This window comes from Podarcis gaigeae, assembly GCF_964106915.1.
Source record: "Podarcis gaigeae genome assembly, chromosome: 14".
NCBI classification, from domain to species: domain Eukaryota; kingdom Metazoa; phylum Chordata; class Lepidosauria; order Squamata; family Lacertidae; genus Podarcis; species Podarcis gaigeae.
Genome location: NC_139690.1, coordinates 3187142 through 3205556, shown reverse-complemented (window position 1 = coordinate 3205556; position 18415 = coordinate 3187142). Strand labels below are relative to the sequence as shown.

Genomic DNA, 18415 nt, shown 5'->3' with positions numbered 1-18415 from the left:
CACAATTCAAAGTGTTAATGCTGACCTTTAAAGCCCTAAACAGCCCCTGCCCTGTATACCTGAAGGAGCGTTTCCACCCCCATCATTCAGCCTGGACACTGAGGTCCAGCTTTGAGGGCCTTCTGGCCCACTGCAAAAAGTGAAGTTACAGCGAACCAGAGAGTCTTCTCAGTTGTGGTGTCCACCTCCCACCAGATGCCACCTCCCACCAGATGCCAAGGAGATAAACAACCTCAATGACTTTTAGAAGGCAGCCCTGTACAGGGAAGTTTTTAATATTTGATGTTTTATTGTGTTTTTAATATTTTGTTGGGAGCTGCTGCTACTGCTGATTGCTGCCCCTCCTTTGATTTCTCTAATGTAGTTTTCAGGAGAATATTTTTAGCTTAATGTTACGCTGAGTGGCGATAAAATATTGACCCTCAGCCCTCAAGATGATTGCATCTAACCAAACAAAGCATACATCATACTTCATCTTCACAATTATTAGGCCAAAATATAAAGTGAGTTGTGGTATTTATCATGAACTTATCTCCTGTATTCCAGAAATTCCATTACAGGAACCTTCTCCTGGGAGAACATGATGTTGCTCTAACATGCATTGAGCAGATAGTGACAGGTACGTATTAAGGAGCTGGATATGAAAAATAGAATTTTTTTGCTTTGGAGGGGGGGGGGGTAAATTTATGTTTAGGAAATTAAAACAGAATAGTCAGAATTCCCAGCTTCCAGTTCTGCCTGCGACTATGGTGGCAGCTCTCTGGGGCTCAAGAGAAGCTTTGATGGAGTGGAGGGGGATAACTGAGGTGCTATGCATCCCAAAACATTTTGAGAAAATTCCAGGGGATCTGTGGTCCCCATTTGTGCCTGCTCCCTGCCTCCATGAGGGACAGGGAGGGTGAGGCACTGGGTCTTAAGCTTTCCATCACAGAGTCAGCCTCCATGTCTGCCATGGCAAATGACAGATTTCTTTTTCAATTTGGATAATTGGGTAAAAGTTAAAGGCACCCTATGGAGAAGATGAGAACAGTAAGCTGCAAACAGTTTGGCTGTTAAGACTGAGGTTTTGTGAAGAAGGTAATTCCTGCCGTAGATGATAGCTGGAAGCGCAGAGGGGTGGATGTTTATATTTTGTATTAAGGTTTGCAAGCTTTTTGTCGCATCTATGCCCTCTTGATTAATAGAATAAAAGTTAACAAGTCTAGTAAACTTCTAGTAAAAGAGAATAAATCTGGGATTTGGTTGGAAAGAAACTGTGTATGTGAGTTGGTGGAGTAATGGCAATGGGGAAGGGACGATCTGCTTTCTTTTTCTTTACCAAGAGAACACTACCTACTTCACCTAAGAATGTTGAAATATAAAGAATTTAAAGTAAATAAGGATCTCAGGACACTGGAGTTGAGCACATTTGCTGTGGACAAGGATTGTTGGAACATACTTAAAACCTGTGAGGAAGGAGTGGATCCATTTGTGCATTTGACCATGAAAGGGGAGAGGTGGGCATAGATTTGTTAAAGTTTTCAAGATATTGCAGTATACCCCCCTCCCCACTTGGCTTCATGGGTCAATGTCTGTCATGATTTTTGTTAGACTGCATGGTGGGCCAGATGGTTGTCCTTGAGAACTCAACTTAATAATTGATAACAGACCACAAGCTTTGTGATATGAAAATATATATTACACCAGTGATGATTTGGACAGGAAATGGCTTTGGTTAACAAAGATCTCAAGGGCACAATTGAAATCTGGGATGTTGGAACTGAGTGTATTTACTATAGACAAAGATTGTTGGAATATAATTAACCCTGCAAAGAAGGAGCAGATCTTATTTGCCTAAAAGGTAATCTGGAATTCCTAATGGTAGAGTGCAAGCATTGTGATTTGACTGTGAAAGGGGAGAGGTGGGCTTGTACTGGTTATAAAGTTTTCAAGATATTACCATAGCTGTCAACGTTTCCCGTTTTTTAAGGGAAATTCCCTTATTCCGAATAGGAATCCTCGCAAGAAAAGGGAAAAGTTGACAGTTATGGATATTACAGTACATCTCCCTTGGTTCTTTGGGTTGATGTTTGTGATGATGATTGTTGGATTGCCAGATGGTGAGCCAGATGGTTGTCCTTGAGAACTCAGCACAATAAGTAACAACAGATTACAAGCTTTGTGATGTGAAAATATACCACACACAAAAGAGGATTCAGACAGGAAAGGACTTTGGTTGAATGGACTGTGGAATTGGAAAGTAAAGGCAAACAACTAGGGAAAGGATAATGCCAGGTTTCTATACATGCAAGATGTAAAGGGATTAGTGACCTCACTTGTTGATATTGGAAATCTAATTGTTAAATAAATATACATTTATTAAATTTAAATAAATATGCATTATTTAAATAAATAAATAAATAAATAAATAAATAAATATAAATTTATTTAACTGTATATTATAAATAAATTGATAAATGGACAGCTGATGGATAATGAAAAAATATTATTTTTAAGAAATGGAATGTGAATTAGAGTAAATATGCAATATAATGCAGCAACAGGGAAAGCTATGGACGCATCCAGGAAGTAGGGCGGGAAGTCACAAAAAATTGTATTTAATTTTATGTAATTTGATATTGATTTGTAAAAAAATTGGAAAACTAATACAGATAAATTGGCAAAAAAAAAAGAATAGACAGAATTTCCTTTTTGAATGTCTCTGTGGCCTTTAAAAATGCTAAAAATGTAAAAATGTTGGGTGGCCATCTGTCATGGATGCTTTAGCTGAGATTCCTGCATTGCAGGGGGTTGTTTTGGCCTACAACTCCCATCATCCCTGACCACTGGTCTTGCTAGCTAGGGATGATGGGAGTTGTAGGCCAAAAACATCTGGAGGCACAAGGTTGGGAAACACTGGACTAGATGACCCTTGGGTCCCTTCCAACTCCCATTTTCTATGAAAATATGTGTGCCAGTTAATGTGGCAGGCAGCCTGATTTAGATCTGTTCCATGCAGCTTACACCCATGTAAGTGTGCATAGGGGGTGCACCACACCTTAGTGTTCTTTCCAGGCAGTAACCATCGTTCAGCTCAGCAGGACATGTGTTATTAGCACAAGTCTCTAAGAGGCTTGCAAAAGGGGCTTGTATACTGTACTAGGACATTTTAGAAATTGCTATCTCTGGTCAACAGATTTGCATGCCTTCTAAATGAAACTGAACTAAGAAATAGGAAGCATTTGTAACCCAAAGCAACAGGGACACCATGCAAGAGTTACATGGTTTGGACAGCATGTATAGTTGACTCTTGGGCCAGTAGTTCCAAATTATGCCAAATTATGCCAATAGTACAGAGGTGGGTTAGATTCTGACCAGAGGTGCAGTTGTTAGTGTTGAAATTGAATGAAGGAAACACAAGGGAAAATTTTATTTGTACACCACTTGGAAAACTTTTATCAAGTTATTTATACATTTTCTAATTAAATCGAAATAAATGAATAGTAAGCAGGTCAATGTACTCTTCAGATGAGAGCTGTTGTATATCAGTTTGTTTCTGTTAAGCATTCATAACATGGTTATTTGTTATATGCATAACTGTCTCCTTTTTATTTTAAAAAAATCTCTCTTGCAGTAAATGACACAAAGAGGAAACAGAAAGTTCTCGGCCCCAACCAAAAGCTTAAATTTAACCCAACAGAATTAATAATTTACTGCAAAGACTTTCGTATCGTCAGATTTCGTTTTGATGAAGCAGGACCCGAAAGTGCAAAAAAGGTATTGCAGCAGGTCTGATATTTGTCTTGAGTATTGCCTAGATGGAGAATTAGCCAACAATTTATGGTTTTTCTTTCAAAATGAAAACCTGCCAAATAATTAAATACCATTCTGGTGTATCTGAAACTGGTTACTTGTGTTTCATCCATGGGTTAATCGTTCCATTTACCACCATAAACATCAGTGAATAACTTTGAGACTATAGATGTAAGATGATAGTACATGCTAGAATCTTGAAGTTGCTTGAAGTGACAATGGAAATGTGTTTTTACTTAGACCTGGCTCTCATTGAGGTGGTAGATTTGTGTGTGAACTATAACACTTGCCTCTGCAGATGGGGACTTGCATAATGGAATGTACCTTTGTATTTAAAAAAATTCCTTCCGCATAGCACATCAGAGAGAAGCTAAGCTTGAACCCTTGGAGGGAATTGGTTTGGGGGAGATTCAGTCTTGTGATCCCCCACCTTCATTCCAACACCAGTGGTGCAGCCCAGACCACAGTGAGAACGAGGTCATGGGGTCCTAATCCCTTTCACTCACATTTATACACATCTGGCTTACAAGGTAGGAATAGTAACTCTTATCATAGGCTGATTCTGAGGAGGAGCTAGCTAGCTCTACTGTATCCCATATAGACATGAAGCAAGTAATTAAGTGGTGAAATCTTGCTTAGCACTTAAACCCATTTAATGTAACGTTAAGGCTTATGGCTAAATAAATTTCCTTGTTTATCTTAAATGTAACTTGCGTATCATTTTCATGAATCCTGCAGTTGCTAAGCCAAGTCACTTAATAGGAGATGAAAGATTTTGGGTAGTGTTTTTAATGCTGGTGGCATTTGGAAAAACATATACTGGCTTATTCAGCCAATATATTTGCAAGCCTTTTGCCTGCATATACAGTCATTTTGCTCCATCTTTCATGGTGTGTAGCAGCCAGACCAATAAGTTTGTGTTATATCCTGGCTTGTTCCAAAGTTGGTAACTATTGTTTGTAAGAAAAGAAGAAACCATGGTTAATTAAAGACTTAGTGGTTTGATTGCTGTGCACTGCAAAGGGGTGGTGCACTCGAGCAAAAGACTTGTGTATCCATTTCATAAGCAAACACAAAAATACAGTCATCCAAACCAGGCCTCTGTGTTTTTTCTATCCTTTGAAAAATATTTTTCATCACCACCATATTAGGGTTTTTTTCTGGTTCTTGCAGTTGCAGAATGTATTCCTTGCCTGTCTTTGCAGCAACCAGTCTTCTAATATCTTTGTTCCTTAAATGTTTAATACACAGTAAAAGGGGCTTCTGTTTTTTTGGAACCACAATTCAGGTAAATGAACACTTGTTTCCTCTCACTCAGGCTTGGGTCCACCTTGTAAAATGTCACTCACACACCTTCTGTGACCTAAGGCCCACCATCTGTTTTGGTGTCTGTTCCCTAAACTGCTGAGAGCCAAACTAGATGCAGTATGAGTTCATGATGGGATTTCCCAGATCCTTCCGCTTTAGTAAAAAATAGCAGTGTTATTTATCTAGGTTTATTTCCCCATTTGTCAAAGCAGTTGTATGGACATGGTAATTTAAAAGAAAGAAAGCAGGTTGGTAATTTGGGTCATAGGTTTCCTACATCTACTTTGACCTCTAGTTTTAGTGCATTAGTCTTCAGCCAATAAAACCCACTTCTGGGTCATTGCCCAATCTAAAATGCACCCCATTTCAAACTACAGTTTGCAAGTGTAGGGATTGAAGACTCAAATACTCTAATGGTTCATTTTAAACCCCCTGAGACTTCACAGTAGAGGTTTTGTTGATACTAGAAATGGAAACCGTTGGCTTTATGCTGACAGTGGCTGTCCTTTGAGCTGACAGTAGCCAAAGGTTAGGAGATGAAAATTTACACGTAGCTCCTGGAAAGTTGAAGTCAGAGTTTTCTCTGGCAGATGCTTAGCATTTTGCACTTGTTTTAAAAACTACTGGATGAATACTTAGGCTTGGTTAAAGAAAGAACAAGAAGTCCATTCAATGTGGCATCTGCTGTTATATTTGCTATTTTGGTTTTAAATTTCTCATAGAGCTATATGTAGAGCTAAGGGCTTTACTCAAAAACAAATTTCAAGTGAAAACTGTAAATACTTAATATCCAGAAACCAATACAGAGACTGAATCAGCCTTAAGCATGCTTTCTTGTGCGGCACACTGGTATTTTTTGTATATTAAATGCTTAAAATTTCATTTCCATAAGAAGTAACTAGGAGACATTTGGACTTTGAGATCTTTGAAGATCTCAGTTTATACATTGCAATATAAACATTGCTTATATTGATAGTATTAGCAGAATCTGTACTTGAAATGCATGATTTGGGACTCAAACTTTGTGCATGTGTGATTGAGGGAGCAACATGACCAGCACATTGATAGTGAGATGCAGAATGCCAAATCTCCTAACCATGATTAGGTGATCACGAACATGCCAAAGGCTGAAAAGCCACTTATTTGTGCCCGTCCCATTCTTCAGCTTGCTTTAACCATAATGTAGCATTATGTTATTTTAGTGCTAAATATGGTATTGTATGTATTCTTTTGTGCCCAAGGCATGTAAGGCCACTTCCAACCCTGGTTTGGCTACAAAAGCAATGCTTGTTAGCGTCAGCCAGCAGAGGTGAGAATATGCGATATAAGAAGGAAGCAATGAATGCCCACAGTCTGTTCCTGATACCTTAATCACAGTTCAGGGGGCCAGAAAGGTTAAAATCTGCACCATCTGAGCCTTTACCATCTTTCTTCAGTTTTTTGAAGAAGTTGAAGGGTTGCATAGGACCAATGGTGGGAGCCAGTTCATGCTGCTCTCTTTCTTGGTTGGTATTGATCACAGTTTCTCACTTAAGAGGCAGATGTAGATTTTGGGAACTGGCCGGTGTTTGGGCTGATCTCTACACTTCTGCTTTCGCCATAGTATTTCTCTCTAAGCATTTGTAGCCTTGCGTTTTAAAATCACATTCCTATTTCCTTCTGAAAACGGAGGAAGCCCCCTAGGCTTTTCTCTGTTGCAGAAGAATTCCTGATAAGTTTTGTAGCTGTTTGCATGGGACTAATAAAGTGATCCAAAATATTTATTGGTAATTTTCCTTAGCATTTTTTCTGTTCTGCTGAAACAAAGCTAACCGGCCTGGAAGGAGGTCCCTGTTACAATCTGTGGGAAGACAGAAGAGGAATGCTAATGGTTTTTCTTTCCTACAAATAAAGCTGACTGTGTTTGCACACTTGGTTCAAGTCTCCAAAAGTACATCAAATCTTCCATTGCTTCCTTCCTGAGTCTCTCCTCTGGAATGTGACATGGGGAAGAATCCCCGGTAGTAGTTGCCAAGGGAGTGTTATTGTTCTCTGGTCAAATCATAAAGGCTGTATGTAGCAGACTGCATCTTCTGTATCTGGTGGCCTTCATATCAAAATAGGTGAGCCTAGTTGCATACCATCTGCATGCTGCAACTGGGGGGGGGGTCTTGCCTCCTCCCTCTCCAGAACCCCTTTATTTAAAAGCAAATTAGAACATGAAGATTTAGAAAATAACTTCTACTATATTTGCTTTTTTTTCTTTTCTTGTCATACTAAAAGAATAGGAGACAATGTCCCATAACCTACTGAATAATAATAAAAAATCCATCTGCAGTGAATTAGCCCTTCTGTTTTCAGTTTCCCTGACCATATGTGTACATGTTCATAGTGACTAATTAGCTTGAGCTATAAGGTGGTGACTAAATAGGGGTGGAGGGACAACACAAAACTCAGTTTTGCTTAAGTTTGTTATTCAGTTGTTTTTGCTGTCAAACTACAGCTGAAAATTCTCAAGGAAGACAAATAAGTGGGTGTGGGAGGAAGTGAAGGGAGGGGAAGGAGAAGATAAGCGGAAGCAACTAGAAGAAGTCAGCAACTTCAAAGGAAATGGTGCATTTTTAAGTTGCAGTCCAAAGCAACAGTTTCTATTGAAATTGGGGAGATGGTTATCTGAGATTTCTGAACCTAAAATTTCTGAACCTTGGCATGGGCTAATGATTAATATATCAGAAAACTAGCTTTTATTTTATTCCTTGCATTTTTAATTTCGGGAGCACCTGTATCTGCTTGGGTTATACAGGTTGCTCTATAGAAAGGAAACAAGGGCTGTTCAGTAGCAAAGTGCAAATGTTATCGTACACACCGCCAGGAAGCTGTGGGTTTTTTGGCTGTGGCCATTTCTCCAGCGGCCCTGCTTTGCCTGACAAAACTGCCTGTCTTGAGCAGGAAACTCTTTTTAAAAAACAATGTTGCTTGTTATACAGGGTGCTCTTGATCTCTTCCCATTCTCTGATGTGAGTGCAGTTGAAGATAAAAACCTTCCTCTGCTAGTTTCTAAGAGGAAGAGCAGAGCATCAGCAGACATATATACTGTATAGGATTGCTTGGAAAGTGGTCTTACCAAGAAGAGTTATGACTTCTATATATTTGGCTTTGATCCAAGTGTGTCTTCACCATTTTATCACCCATGCTGCTTCCACACATTTTTAAAGGGTTCCCTCAGGAATGACTTCAGGAGGCAGCTGTAGCAAGAAAGGGTAGGGGGTTCTTTGGATCCAACCCTTGCTTATTTTTTATTTAACAAAAATGCTCCCAAGAAAAGGGCGGGCAGTGGTAGCATATATCATCTGCCACATGGCAGTACAGTAAACCTTAAGCGGTGTGGATCAACGTAGATATCTTATATGTTCATTGCTACATGGTGAAGGTAGCTGGATTTAGGGGGAAGAGGGGCCTTTTTGTATATGAAAGCAGACCTCAGCACTGCTTTTGCTGCACTGTGAGCTGATTTCAAGAGCTTTAGCTTGTGTATCCTAAAAGTTTATTCTTTGCCCAGTAAGCACTTGGGTGGGGCAGTGTGTGCAATGAAATAGAGAAATGTTTTCTCATGGCAGACAGAAAAATCTTGAACTTTCTCCTTTTCCATGACATTCCGTGTAAGTTCAAGGAATTTGCCATTTGGCATTAAGAAACTGCTTTCATTAAAGCCCTGGACAATGGCACCACTATGTGTAGTTTCTGTTTTAGGCATAAATAGCAAACAAACCAGGCGTTTTGTAGAAAAATAAATCAGGATTTCCAGGTAGATAGTAATTTCTCTTGTCAAAAAATCCATGTGGCCATTGTTTTCAACAAAATCCTGTGGACTGTTTCTGTTCCTTTTCCCCTTGTTAAAATGCAAGTAAGGATTTATAGGGGAAGAAAATGTGCAACACGTGTAATAACAAGGCAGAGGTATTAGGCCTTGCCTATATTTGTCTGTATGTTGCTTTGGTCAAGGTGAGAATGAATGGACTTCGTGCAGATTAGAACTGTTCCATGGGATAAAGTTAGCAATTTGATTTTTTTAAAATCAATGGAAATGTTTTTTTTCAATGCCTGAAATGGAAACTATGGGCAACATTTCTTCTCTTTCAGAATGAGTGGGAATATGTTTAAAGTGGAATTTTAAAAAATATGGTAATGCAGCTAATTCACACAACTGCAAATCTATTCAGAGATGATAATAGCATTGCTGCAGCATCTACCTAGGTATCAGTTCTGAGTAGAAAAATAAACTTATGCTGGTATTTTCAAATGGAGATTATATTCTGGGCTGAAACACAATATAAAACAAATGAACATGGCATCAGGGTAGCTAATATTGTCTACAGGTAATATGAAACATGCAAAACAACCACCACCACCCATATTTGCTTGGAAACCCCAGAGTGGGGGTTATTCCTAGGTAAGTTCATTGAATTGCAGCTTTACTGCTCATTCACATCATGGCATAGCATGGCCACTTGGTATGCTGGTTATTGCTGAATAAAACCTAGAGACCTATCCATGTTAATTTCATAAATATACTAAACAGTACATTTCCCCCAGGTTATATACATTATATACGTGTTCTTGAAGTAACACAGTAAATTTATATTTGAAACATTGTGAATATGTAAACTAGTTCCCCAGATTCCTTAAAAGTTTTTTATTTTCAATTTCCTGCAACTTCAAGCCTTACTGAAACTGTATATCAAGTTACACAGAAGGCCCTCAGGATAAAGAAGGAGTGATGCTTCCCTCTGAAAAATGCCGAGAGCCAAGAATAAGCCATGGCTGACTCTAGCTGCCTAGCAAAAAAACAGAGTCATCTTTCTGTTTAATGAAATTGGAAAATGGATTTTAGAAAGCACATTAGTGACAAAAGCTGGGATTCAGATAACTGTATAAGCATTTTTCTTCACCCAGGGAGGGTTCAGGCTTGTGTCATGGTTTATTTTACGACGCCTGGTGTCCACTGGATATGGCACAGCCCTTGAGTATGCCTAAGGAGCTCTTTTGATTATGATCACTGTTAGTGAAAGCCAAAGTAGGTGATGGCACTTGGAAGTTGGAGGGATACAGCTCGCCATTCCTTAGACAAAATCACATAGTTTTGCTTTCTCTGGTCCGCCATTTCCTCATGCAGTCTAGTCTTTTCTAGTAAAGAGTGCTTGGAAGCAGCTCAATGCACCCCAGTTCTTTTTGTTTTCCTCTGTTCAGGTGTGCCTTGCAATAGCTCATTATTCCCAGCCAGCAGATCTTCAGCTCCTCTTTGCATTTGAATATGTGGGCAAGAAATACCATAATCCAGGTAATGCAGACATTTACTTTCCCTCATAGCCTTTGGAGGGGCCTTTGGAGTGAGATCATGGCTGACAACTTTTATGGGAGCTTTTTGGTGAACCCAGGGGTTTGTTTTGGAGGGTGCCATATAAGCAGTCCTACTTGAGTGGTAGTACATGTTTACATGCATAGAAAAGCTCACTAGAAATGTATCTGTGCCTAAGTGTGCTGGGGGGTGATTGCAGTTCTGAAGCTAGAAGAGAGCCCTTTGCTCGTCAAGATGCATCATGAAGGCTGAGCTTTCATCTCCCCTTGCTGTGTTCTGGGTTTGCCAGAGGAGAAACAAGCTATGCTCAACGGAGTTTTGGAGTTCAAGGTAGTTTGGCTGGAAAAGAAGAACCAGCTTGTGTCACGTGGGAGTGTTACAATGGTGCCCTTCCTACCTTTTCTTCCCAGTCTTAGTTCCTTGGCTGCAGTGAGATAATAGATTTGCAACACCAAGCTCTACTAATAAGGCTAGAGTCACTTCCACATAGACTTTTTGTAGCAAAGTAATCTGTAGGGGGAAGTATTTGAAGGTTGCTCATTTATAGAACTTCTCAAGAATTAAACCGCTGAGGAAAGGAGTGATAGTTTTCAATATGGTAGTTGGTTTAGCCTCAACATATTGGGAATCTAATCCTAAATCCATTGAAACATATGAAAGTTTGCATTAACAGAAGCATTCCTTAAAATGGCATAACGTGTTGTCACAGATAGATTAAACACATTAAATTAATTTGACATATGGTAGGGGTAGAGCAGAACTTCTCTTTGTTTCCCCATTTAGTGCAAGTTCATGTCTGTCAAAACTTGGCCAGACACACAATGGAAAATAATGTAGGGTGCTCTGGCCCCTACACAGCTGTATTTTCAAGATAACTTAACAGTTTTATATAAAGCAGCATTGGAAGTTTGGAGGTCTGTTTGTTTCCTGCAAGATATTGTACATCTGTTTACTTGCATGGCACAACTTGGAAAGTACTTTAAAAAAAAAATCACTTCCTTCTAGCAAAAAAAGTGAATGGAATAGATCCTGGAGGAGGAGGAGGTGGTGGTGGCCAGCTGACTCCATTGTTTGAGACATACTCTGACTGGGATAGAGAGATCAAGAGAACAGGAGCATCAGAATGGCGTGTATGTTCAGTGAATGAAGGCTACATGATATCTACCTGGTAAGTTTGCTTTTCTTTTATAGCCAGGAAACCACACTGGGATTGAGAGGCAGAGTTGGCCTCAGGGCACAATTCCATTCCCTAGCAATGAGCCTCTTCTCAGTGATCTTTTGCAACCGGATTTTGATGCAGTTTGTGAAAACAACACTGCCATGGCTGCTGTTATGAATTGCATTGGTACATAGCTAACCACTCTGTCTGTGAGCCACTGGCTGGTAAAACTCTGGTGCTTTTGAAAGAGGAAATAGTTTTTTTCAGATTGCAATTGAAATAATGCCGTTTAGGTTCCATTTCTTAGTAAAGAATAAGCTAGCTCTGCATTGTCATTAGAGATAATAATGACCAGATTAATCTTAAGATTTCTATGGTTGATTTCTAAACAAAAGTAAAACATTGACACTTCAACTCTTGGCTTTAACATTCTAATCAATGCTGCTTATAAAAAGACTTGACTTGTATGACATTTCCCAAGTAACTATTGTGAGTGTATTTTGTCTTGGCTCCAAGTCTTCCAGAATACTTTGTTGTGCCATCATCTTTGGCGGATCAAGATCTCAAGCAGTACTCCTACTCCTTCACTGGAAGACGGATGCCAGTAAGTGTGAAGCTGACATTGCTGCTTAATTGGTAGTGTTGCATCCCTGCTAGAGTGCAGCCCACTCCGCTACACAACTATGCAATGGATCTGCAACTATTGAGTTCCAAACCCTTCAGGGTCAGAAAGGAAAGGTTCAAGGAAAGTGTAAGGGCAGCCCCGGTGAATCAGATTGAGGACTCACTGGGCAGCCAGACTCGCTGGAAGCCTAGAGCCCATGACACAAGGCCATTACCCTTCCTTGCTATTGCACCCTAGCAACATTCAGAAGTACACTGCCTCTGAATTTGGAGATTTCATATAGCCATCATATCTAACAGCCGTGGAAAGTCAGAGTCAAGGAGGAATAAATTTCAACTGTCATCACCACATCTTGTGGCAATGAATTTCATAAATTATTTCTTGGACTAAGAAATCTTTCAGTCTGTCTCAAATCATCTTCCTATCAATTTCATTGGGTGACCCTGAATTCTAGTATTATGGGAGATGGAGGGGGAAATCCCCCTTTCCACCCAAATGAAGTGTAGGGAGGGGAGGTGGCAGATGAGGATATCATAGCAGTAAAAGAGCTAATGGAGTGTGATTGTGCTCATGTCCTGCTTGCAGGTTAACCATAGGCATCTAGCTGATGGCTGAGAATAGAATGCTGGATTTGATGGACTCCTATTCTTAAGATATTGTGCAGGACAGGAAGGGAATAGAGTTCTGTAGGGTTGTAGGGTGGGTGGTAGTAGCCATAGGGTAGGAGGGACACCCCTAGAAACTATTCCAGATATTTTAGCCTTGTGAAGGCCACACTTCACAATGTATTTCTGGCATTTGCAAAAAGCATGCTTTTTGGGTGGCGCTGTGGGTTAAACCACAGAGCCTAGGACTTGCTGATCAGAAGGTCGGCGGTTCAAATCCCCGCAACAGGGTGAGCTCCCGTTGCTCAGTCCCTGCTCCTGCCAACCTAGCAGTTCGAAAGCATGTCAAAACGCAAGTAGATAAATAGGTACTGCTCAAGCAGGAAGGTAAATGGCGTTTCCGTGCACTGCTCTGGTTCGCCCGAAGCGGCTCAGTCATCCTGGCCACATGACCCAGAAGCTGCACGCTGGCTCCCTTGGCCAATAAAGCGAGATGAGCGCCGCAGCCCCAGAGTCGGCCACAACTGGACCTAATGGTCAGGGGTCCCTTTACATTTAGTAAAGGTAAAGGTACCCCTGCCCGTGTGGGCCAGTCTTGACAGACTCTAGGGTTGTGCGCTCATCTCACTCTAGAGGCCGGGAGCCAGCGCTGAGCGCAGACACCTCCGGGTCACGTGGCCAGCGTGACAAGCTGCATCTGGCAAGCCAGCGCAGCACACGGAACACTGTTTACTTTCCCACTGGTAAGCGGTCCCTATTTATCTACTTGCACCCGGGGGTGCTTTCGAACTGCTAGGTTGGCAGGCGCTGGGACCGAACGACGGGAGTGCACCCCACCGTGGGGATTCGAACTGCCGACCAAGCGATCGGCAAGTCCTAGGCGCTGAGGTTTTACCCACAGCGCCACCCGCGTCCCGCAGGTACATTTAGTACCCGGTTGTATTTTTCCCTGGCTCCTGAATGCTATCTTTTAAGATATTGTTAATACCACGCTAATTTTATTGTGAACCACCTTTAGGTTTTTTTAAAATGAAAGATGGTATAGAAATGCTTTAAATTAATGCTGAAGATCATTTCGCTTTCTGGAACTTCAGCAGCTACAACCAGCAGCCTGTGACCTTTCCTTCATGAACACAAAGATAGTGAGCTTCTTAAGGTCGTTTAGAGGTGCTGTAGACTTGTTGAATATAGTCCTTTTCATGACTTGTACCTTGCCTTGTATCCACAATATAAAGGATTCACTTTCTTCTAGATGTGGTGCTGGAATCACTCCAATGGAAGCGCACTTGTGAGAATGGCCAGCATTAAAGACCAGTTGCAACAGCGAAAAATAGACCAACGGTAAAGATGGTAGTATTGTTTGCTTAGTGGGCAAAATCAGATTCCCTTTGACCCTGAGTTTGGAGATTTTTGGAAAATGTGTGTGTTCTTAATGCAGCATAGAAGCAAGTAGGAAATATGTTAAGGTGCAAGTGAAGGGTAAGATGCCTAATCTTTGTGAGAAGTATCTGTGGGGCAGAACCGATGTCCTTTCACCTAACAGTAGGACCTTTGGCAAATGTTGCCTGTGACCCTTAAAACTCGCCTTTCTGCAGAGAACTTAGTGATCAAATTCTGCACCATGTGCCATATCTACTATCTCATATTCTGTTGACAGAGGAGATGAATATCCCCAAGTGTTGAGTTAGATAAGCTAGTTGCTCTAAAGCATTGTTAACTTAGTCCCATTTGAGGGTCGTGATCAGACTCTCTGTTGGTTGTTGAAGGCTATGTGGAGATGGGGGGGTGCTAATATGAAGGTATGTAGTTGTGCTTTCTGGTCCCCATAGGTAAGGGCATCATTGTGCCAGTTGTTCCCTGGTTACAGGGTTCTTTCATATCTCATACCCCCACAAAATAGGAAAGCAGCAGCTTGCCATTGCAAAAAACACTTGCAACCATGCCCAGTCAGCTGATGAAAATGCTTGTAATCAGTTTTTAGGCCAGAGGATCCGCAGGGGAAGGAAATACTCTTAGGACACAAACTTTCCCTTCATGACCAACTTTGCTTCAGTACTTTTTTTATGCTAGGATTTGCAATGCTGTCACTAGAAGCCATCCACAAAGAAGTGATGTTTACAAATCTGATTTGGACAAGAGTCTGCCAAATATCCAAGAAATCCAGGCCGCCTTTCTCAAACTCAAGCAATTGTGTGTCAATGGTATGTTCTTGGCTGCTGTTTTCTGTGAAAAGTGTGCAGTTGGGTATCTCAAGACAGGAATTCCAACCTTTCAGGGTCTGTGAGCACATCTAAAATTTTAAGAATTGCTTGTAGGTGCAGCCAGAATAGCTGGCTGGCATGTGGGGGGGGGGGGTGACTGGTTTCAAAATGTTCAGAGTGCCTTCTCTATGTCTCCATAAAGTTGAAAGTGTAAGGGAAAAGATGCAGGCAGGAAGATGCCTGTCAAGTGGAGCTCACCCTCCACCAAGGACCCAGTTGCCCGAAGGTCCTTGGCAACGACACATCCCTCCTTGTCCCCTGCATTTAACCCAGGAGCTCTGTGGCTCCCATCATCTTGAGGAGGTGCACATTTTAATACCCATCCACCCAAAATGCATGACCCGATGTTGGGCTGCATCCTGAAAGTAGGAGCCAATGCTCCTATGGTGAAGGACTTGTGCTGCCGTCCACTTGGATGAGGATATCCAGGAGAATACAGAGCCTTGCAGGCCCTGCATTGAGAACACTAGCACTAACTTTTTCAGAAGAAGCAATGGGTAGGATGTGTTTCTAAATACATATGGTACAATGTATGTGTCTGAATTCACATGCATGTCCCTCACTAACATGTATTCATTCGCACAGTATCCAGCTGTTTAGGATCTCTTTCTAGAGTTAGAAGATGTTTGTTATGATTGTGTGTTTACCCTTAACAACAAGAAAAGCCCATAAGCAGTTCTCACACAAACGGAATAAAGATTGGTCTATAACATGAAATGAAAGTGACAGAATATATTAATGCTGCTTCAGACAGCAAAATTACAATTAAAGCAGGCTTGAACTTTTACCTAGATGAGCAATTCTTATAATTCCAATATTTCTGTTGTCTCTTCCTAGAGTTTCCTGTCTATTTCCCATTTTGTTTGTTCTGCTTGATTGAAAGTTAAAATAATATAATCCTAGTGAGTGATGACTAAACTGGTTATCCTTGATTGTTTCCTGTTAAAGTTATTTTACTATTATCTGTGTGGAAACCATTCTTTTACAGGTGCTGGAACTAGATTACATGTGCTGATCTTTACATTACGAGTTCAGGATGTCTCGTCAATGCCTTCTAGAACATGTTTGAGATAGACTAGTACCAAGGTCAAGAAAAGTTCATAATGAGGACCCCCCCCCTTGCATATTAAGCTATGCCTACTTTACTCGTGCCATGATCTACAATAATAAACCACAGAAAAAGTTCAGATTGTCAAACACCTATTTACACATTCTCCTTGTCGTTGTTTAGTCATGACTGACTCTTCATGACCCCATGGACCAGAGCACACCAGGCACTCCTGTCTTCCACTGCCTCCTGCAGTTTGGTCCAACTCATTTTAGTCGCTTCGAGAACACTGTCCATCCATCTCGTCCTCTGTCTCCCTCTTCTCCTTGTGCCCTCCATCTTTCCCAACATCAGGGTCTTTTCCAGGGAGTCTTCTCTTCTAATGGGGTGGCCAAAGTATTGGAACCTCAGCTTCCTAGGGACCTTTAATTCTGAAGACCTGGAGAATACTGTCTGTGCCTAAAAGGCTGTTCATATATTTCTGGAGTAGAATAAGGACTTTAGGCTGGTTTGAAAACCCTAAGTAGCAGGGTGATAATTAATGGCAGAGTTAACAAACTGTGGATAAATGGTGGGAGAGGTTGTGCTGTACCTTTGAGGGGAACTAGCCCATCCCTGATGCCTTAACCATAGTTAAGAGACATGTGGCATCTCTCCCTACTGTACTAGTCCTGTGGCCCAGCTAGCCTAGTAACCTGTTCTCACAGGAACTACAAGCAGGACCTGAGCAGAACAGCGTACTGCGCTCCTTTGATTCTCAGCAACTGGTTTCCAGAAGTATACTAGTTTGTCCCCAATGAATGGTTCCCTTCTAAGGGGAGTATTTCCCTCTTCAAGAGTGCCACTCTCCTTGCCTAAGACGCTCATTCTCCCTGACAGTAGAGGAGCTATCGTCGTGAAGTAGGATGCAACTATAACAACCCTAACAGGATGTTTGCCTCCCTTAGCTTTTTTAAGTCTACCACCGTGGCCTCAATGGAATGAACTTGTTCCTGCACAGCCAGGCACTCATTGCACCTCAGACACACCCACGGTTTCTCTCTGACAGGGAGAGTCCTACATGTGACACAGTGCAAAACACTAGAAAGCCTCCACACCCTCCTGGCACTCAACCCATGTAATTGTTTTTGTCATTTAAGATACTGTATTGAGAGTATGGCTTTTATTAGATCATAGAAAGAAGGGGCAGATCATTGCATCCTGGCCTGCTTGCCCTGCCAGGGAATGCACATATCTCCTTAACACACCTTGACGTTTTGTCATCATGGGATTGCATTGGGAGTGAACAGGAGGTGTTGATTAAGTGAGGAGTGGAGAATGGGCAATTGGCTTGAGTCTGCTGGAAGTTGACTCCTCTAAAGACAGTAATATCACTATACGATCCTCATCTTTCAAATATGGGGAGTATGATTTCTTATTTCTTTTCTCTTCTGGTCACAGAACCTTTTGAAGAAACGGAGGAGAAATGGTTGTCTTCACTGGATAATTCACACTGGCTAGAGTATGTGAGGTATGTGCAGAAGCTGCAATTAAAAATCTCTGTTGACAGATTTATTTGCATCCCAGATCAGAGGTCGGCAACCTTATCCGAGGATGGGCCGGTCGACACTCCATCCGTCAGAGGAGGGTGTGTGTGCACACGTGCTCTTCTGGTTTAGAGGAGCGCCAATGTGCCCATGCTATTTCCGGCACTCCTCCGACCTGGAAGTGGGCCAGAAATAGCATATGCGCATGGGCGCTTCTCCGTCCCACACGTGTGAGCACACACTATTTCCAGCGCACCTCCGGGTCGAAGGAGCGCCCGTGTGCATGCACACAGGCGCCATCAACCCGGAAGTCGGTCGCCGCACCAGTAAGAGGCCGGTTAGACAAGCCTCGTGGGCCACTACTGGCCAATGGGCCTTAGGTTGCTGACCCCTGTCCTAGATGTACAGAAGATAAAATATTGACAAGCACTGTGTCACTTTGAAGTGAGAGACTCAATGAGATTCTCTACACAGTTTGTAAAAAATGTTGTTCTTGGACATATATGATTCTGGGAAACTAAATTTCACTAGAGATTTAAAGTGAGTTTGCCTCTGCAAATATCTTGCAGTGCACAGCTTATTCCAAAATAAAGCTAATAGTGGACTTGCTTGAGTATTGAATAGTTCTAAATAATTTAAATAAATTAATATAGGCTTTTTTTGTCTTGGTCTAGACTTTTCCTGAAACATTCCGCAGAGCTTGTATACATGTTGGACTGTAAGCATGTTTCGGTAGTTTTACATGGTAAGCTGCTC

General features: G+C 41.4%; 1 protein-coding gene across 2 annotated transcripts in view; it reads left to right on the top strand.

Moving 5' to 3' along the window:
* MTMR10 (myotubularin related protein 10) overlaps positions 1-18415 on the top strand; it is a 61286-nt gene that overhangs the window by 30812 nt on the left and 12059 nt on the right. The window contains exons 4-12 of one of the 2 annotated variants that reach the window (XM_083712183.1): positions 547-619; positions 3614-3756; positions 10327-10417; positions 11441-11603; positions 12111-12198; positions 14077-14165; positions 14895-15025; positions 17574-17643; positions 18334-18404. In XM_083712183.1, coding sequence (XP_083568309.1) covers positions 547-619; positions 3614-3756; positions 10327-10417; positions 11441-11603; positions 12111-12198; positions 14077-14165; positions 14895-15025; positions 17574-17643; positions 18334-18404 — 919 coding nt within the window. Of the gene's footprint in view, positions 1-546; positions 620-3613; positions 3769-10326; positions 10418-11440; positions 11604-12110; positions 12199-14076; positions 14166-14894; positions 15026-17573; positions 17644-18333; positions 18405-18415 lie in introns of both variants that reach the window. The other variant, XM_083712182.1, reaches the window with a different exon arrangement.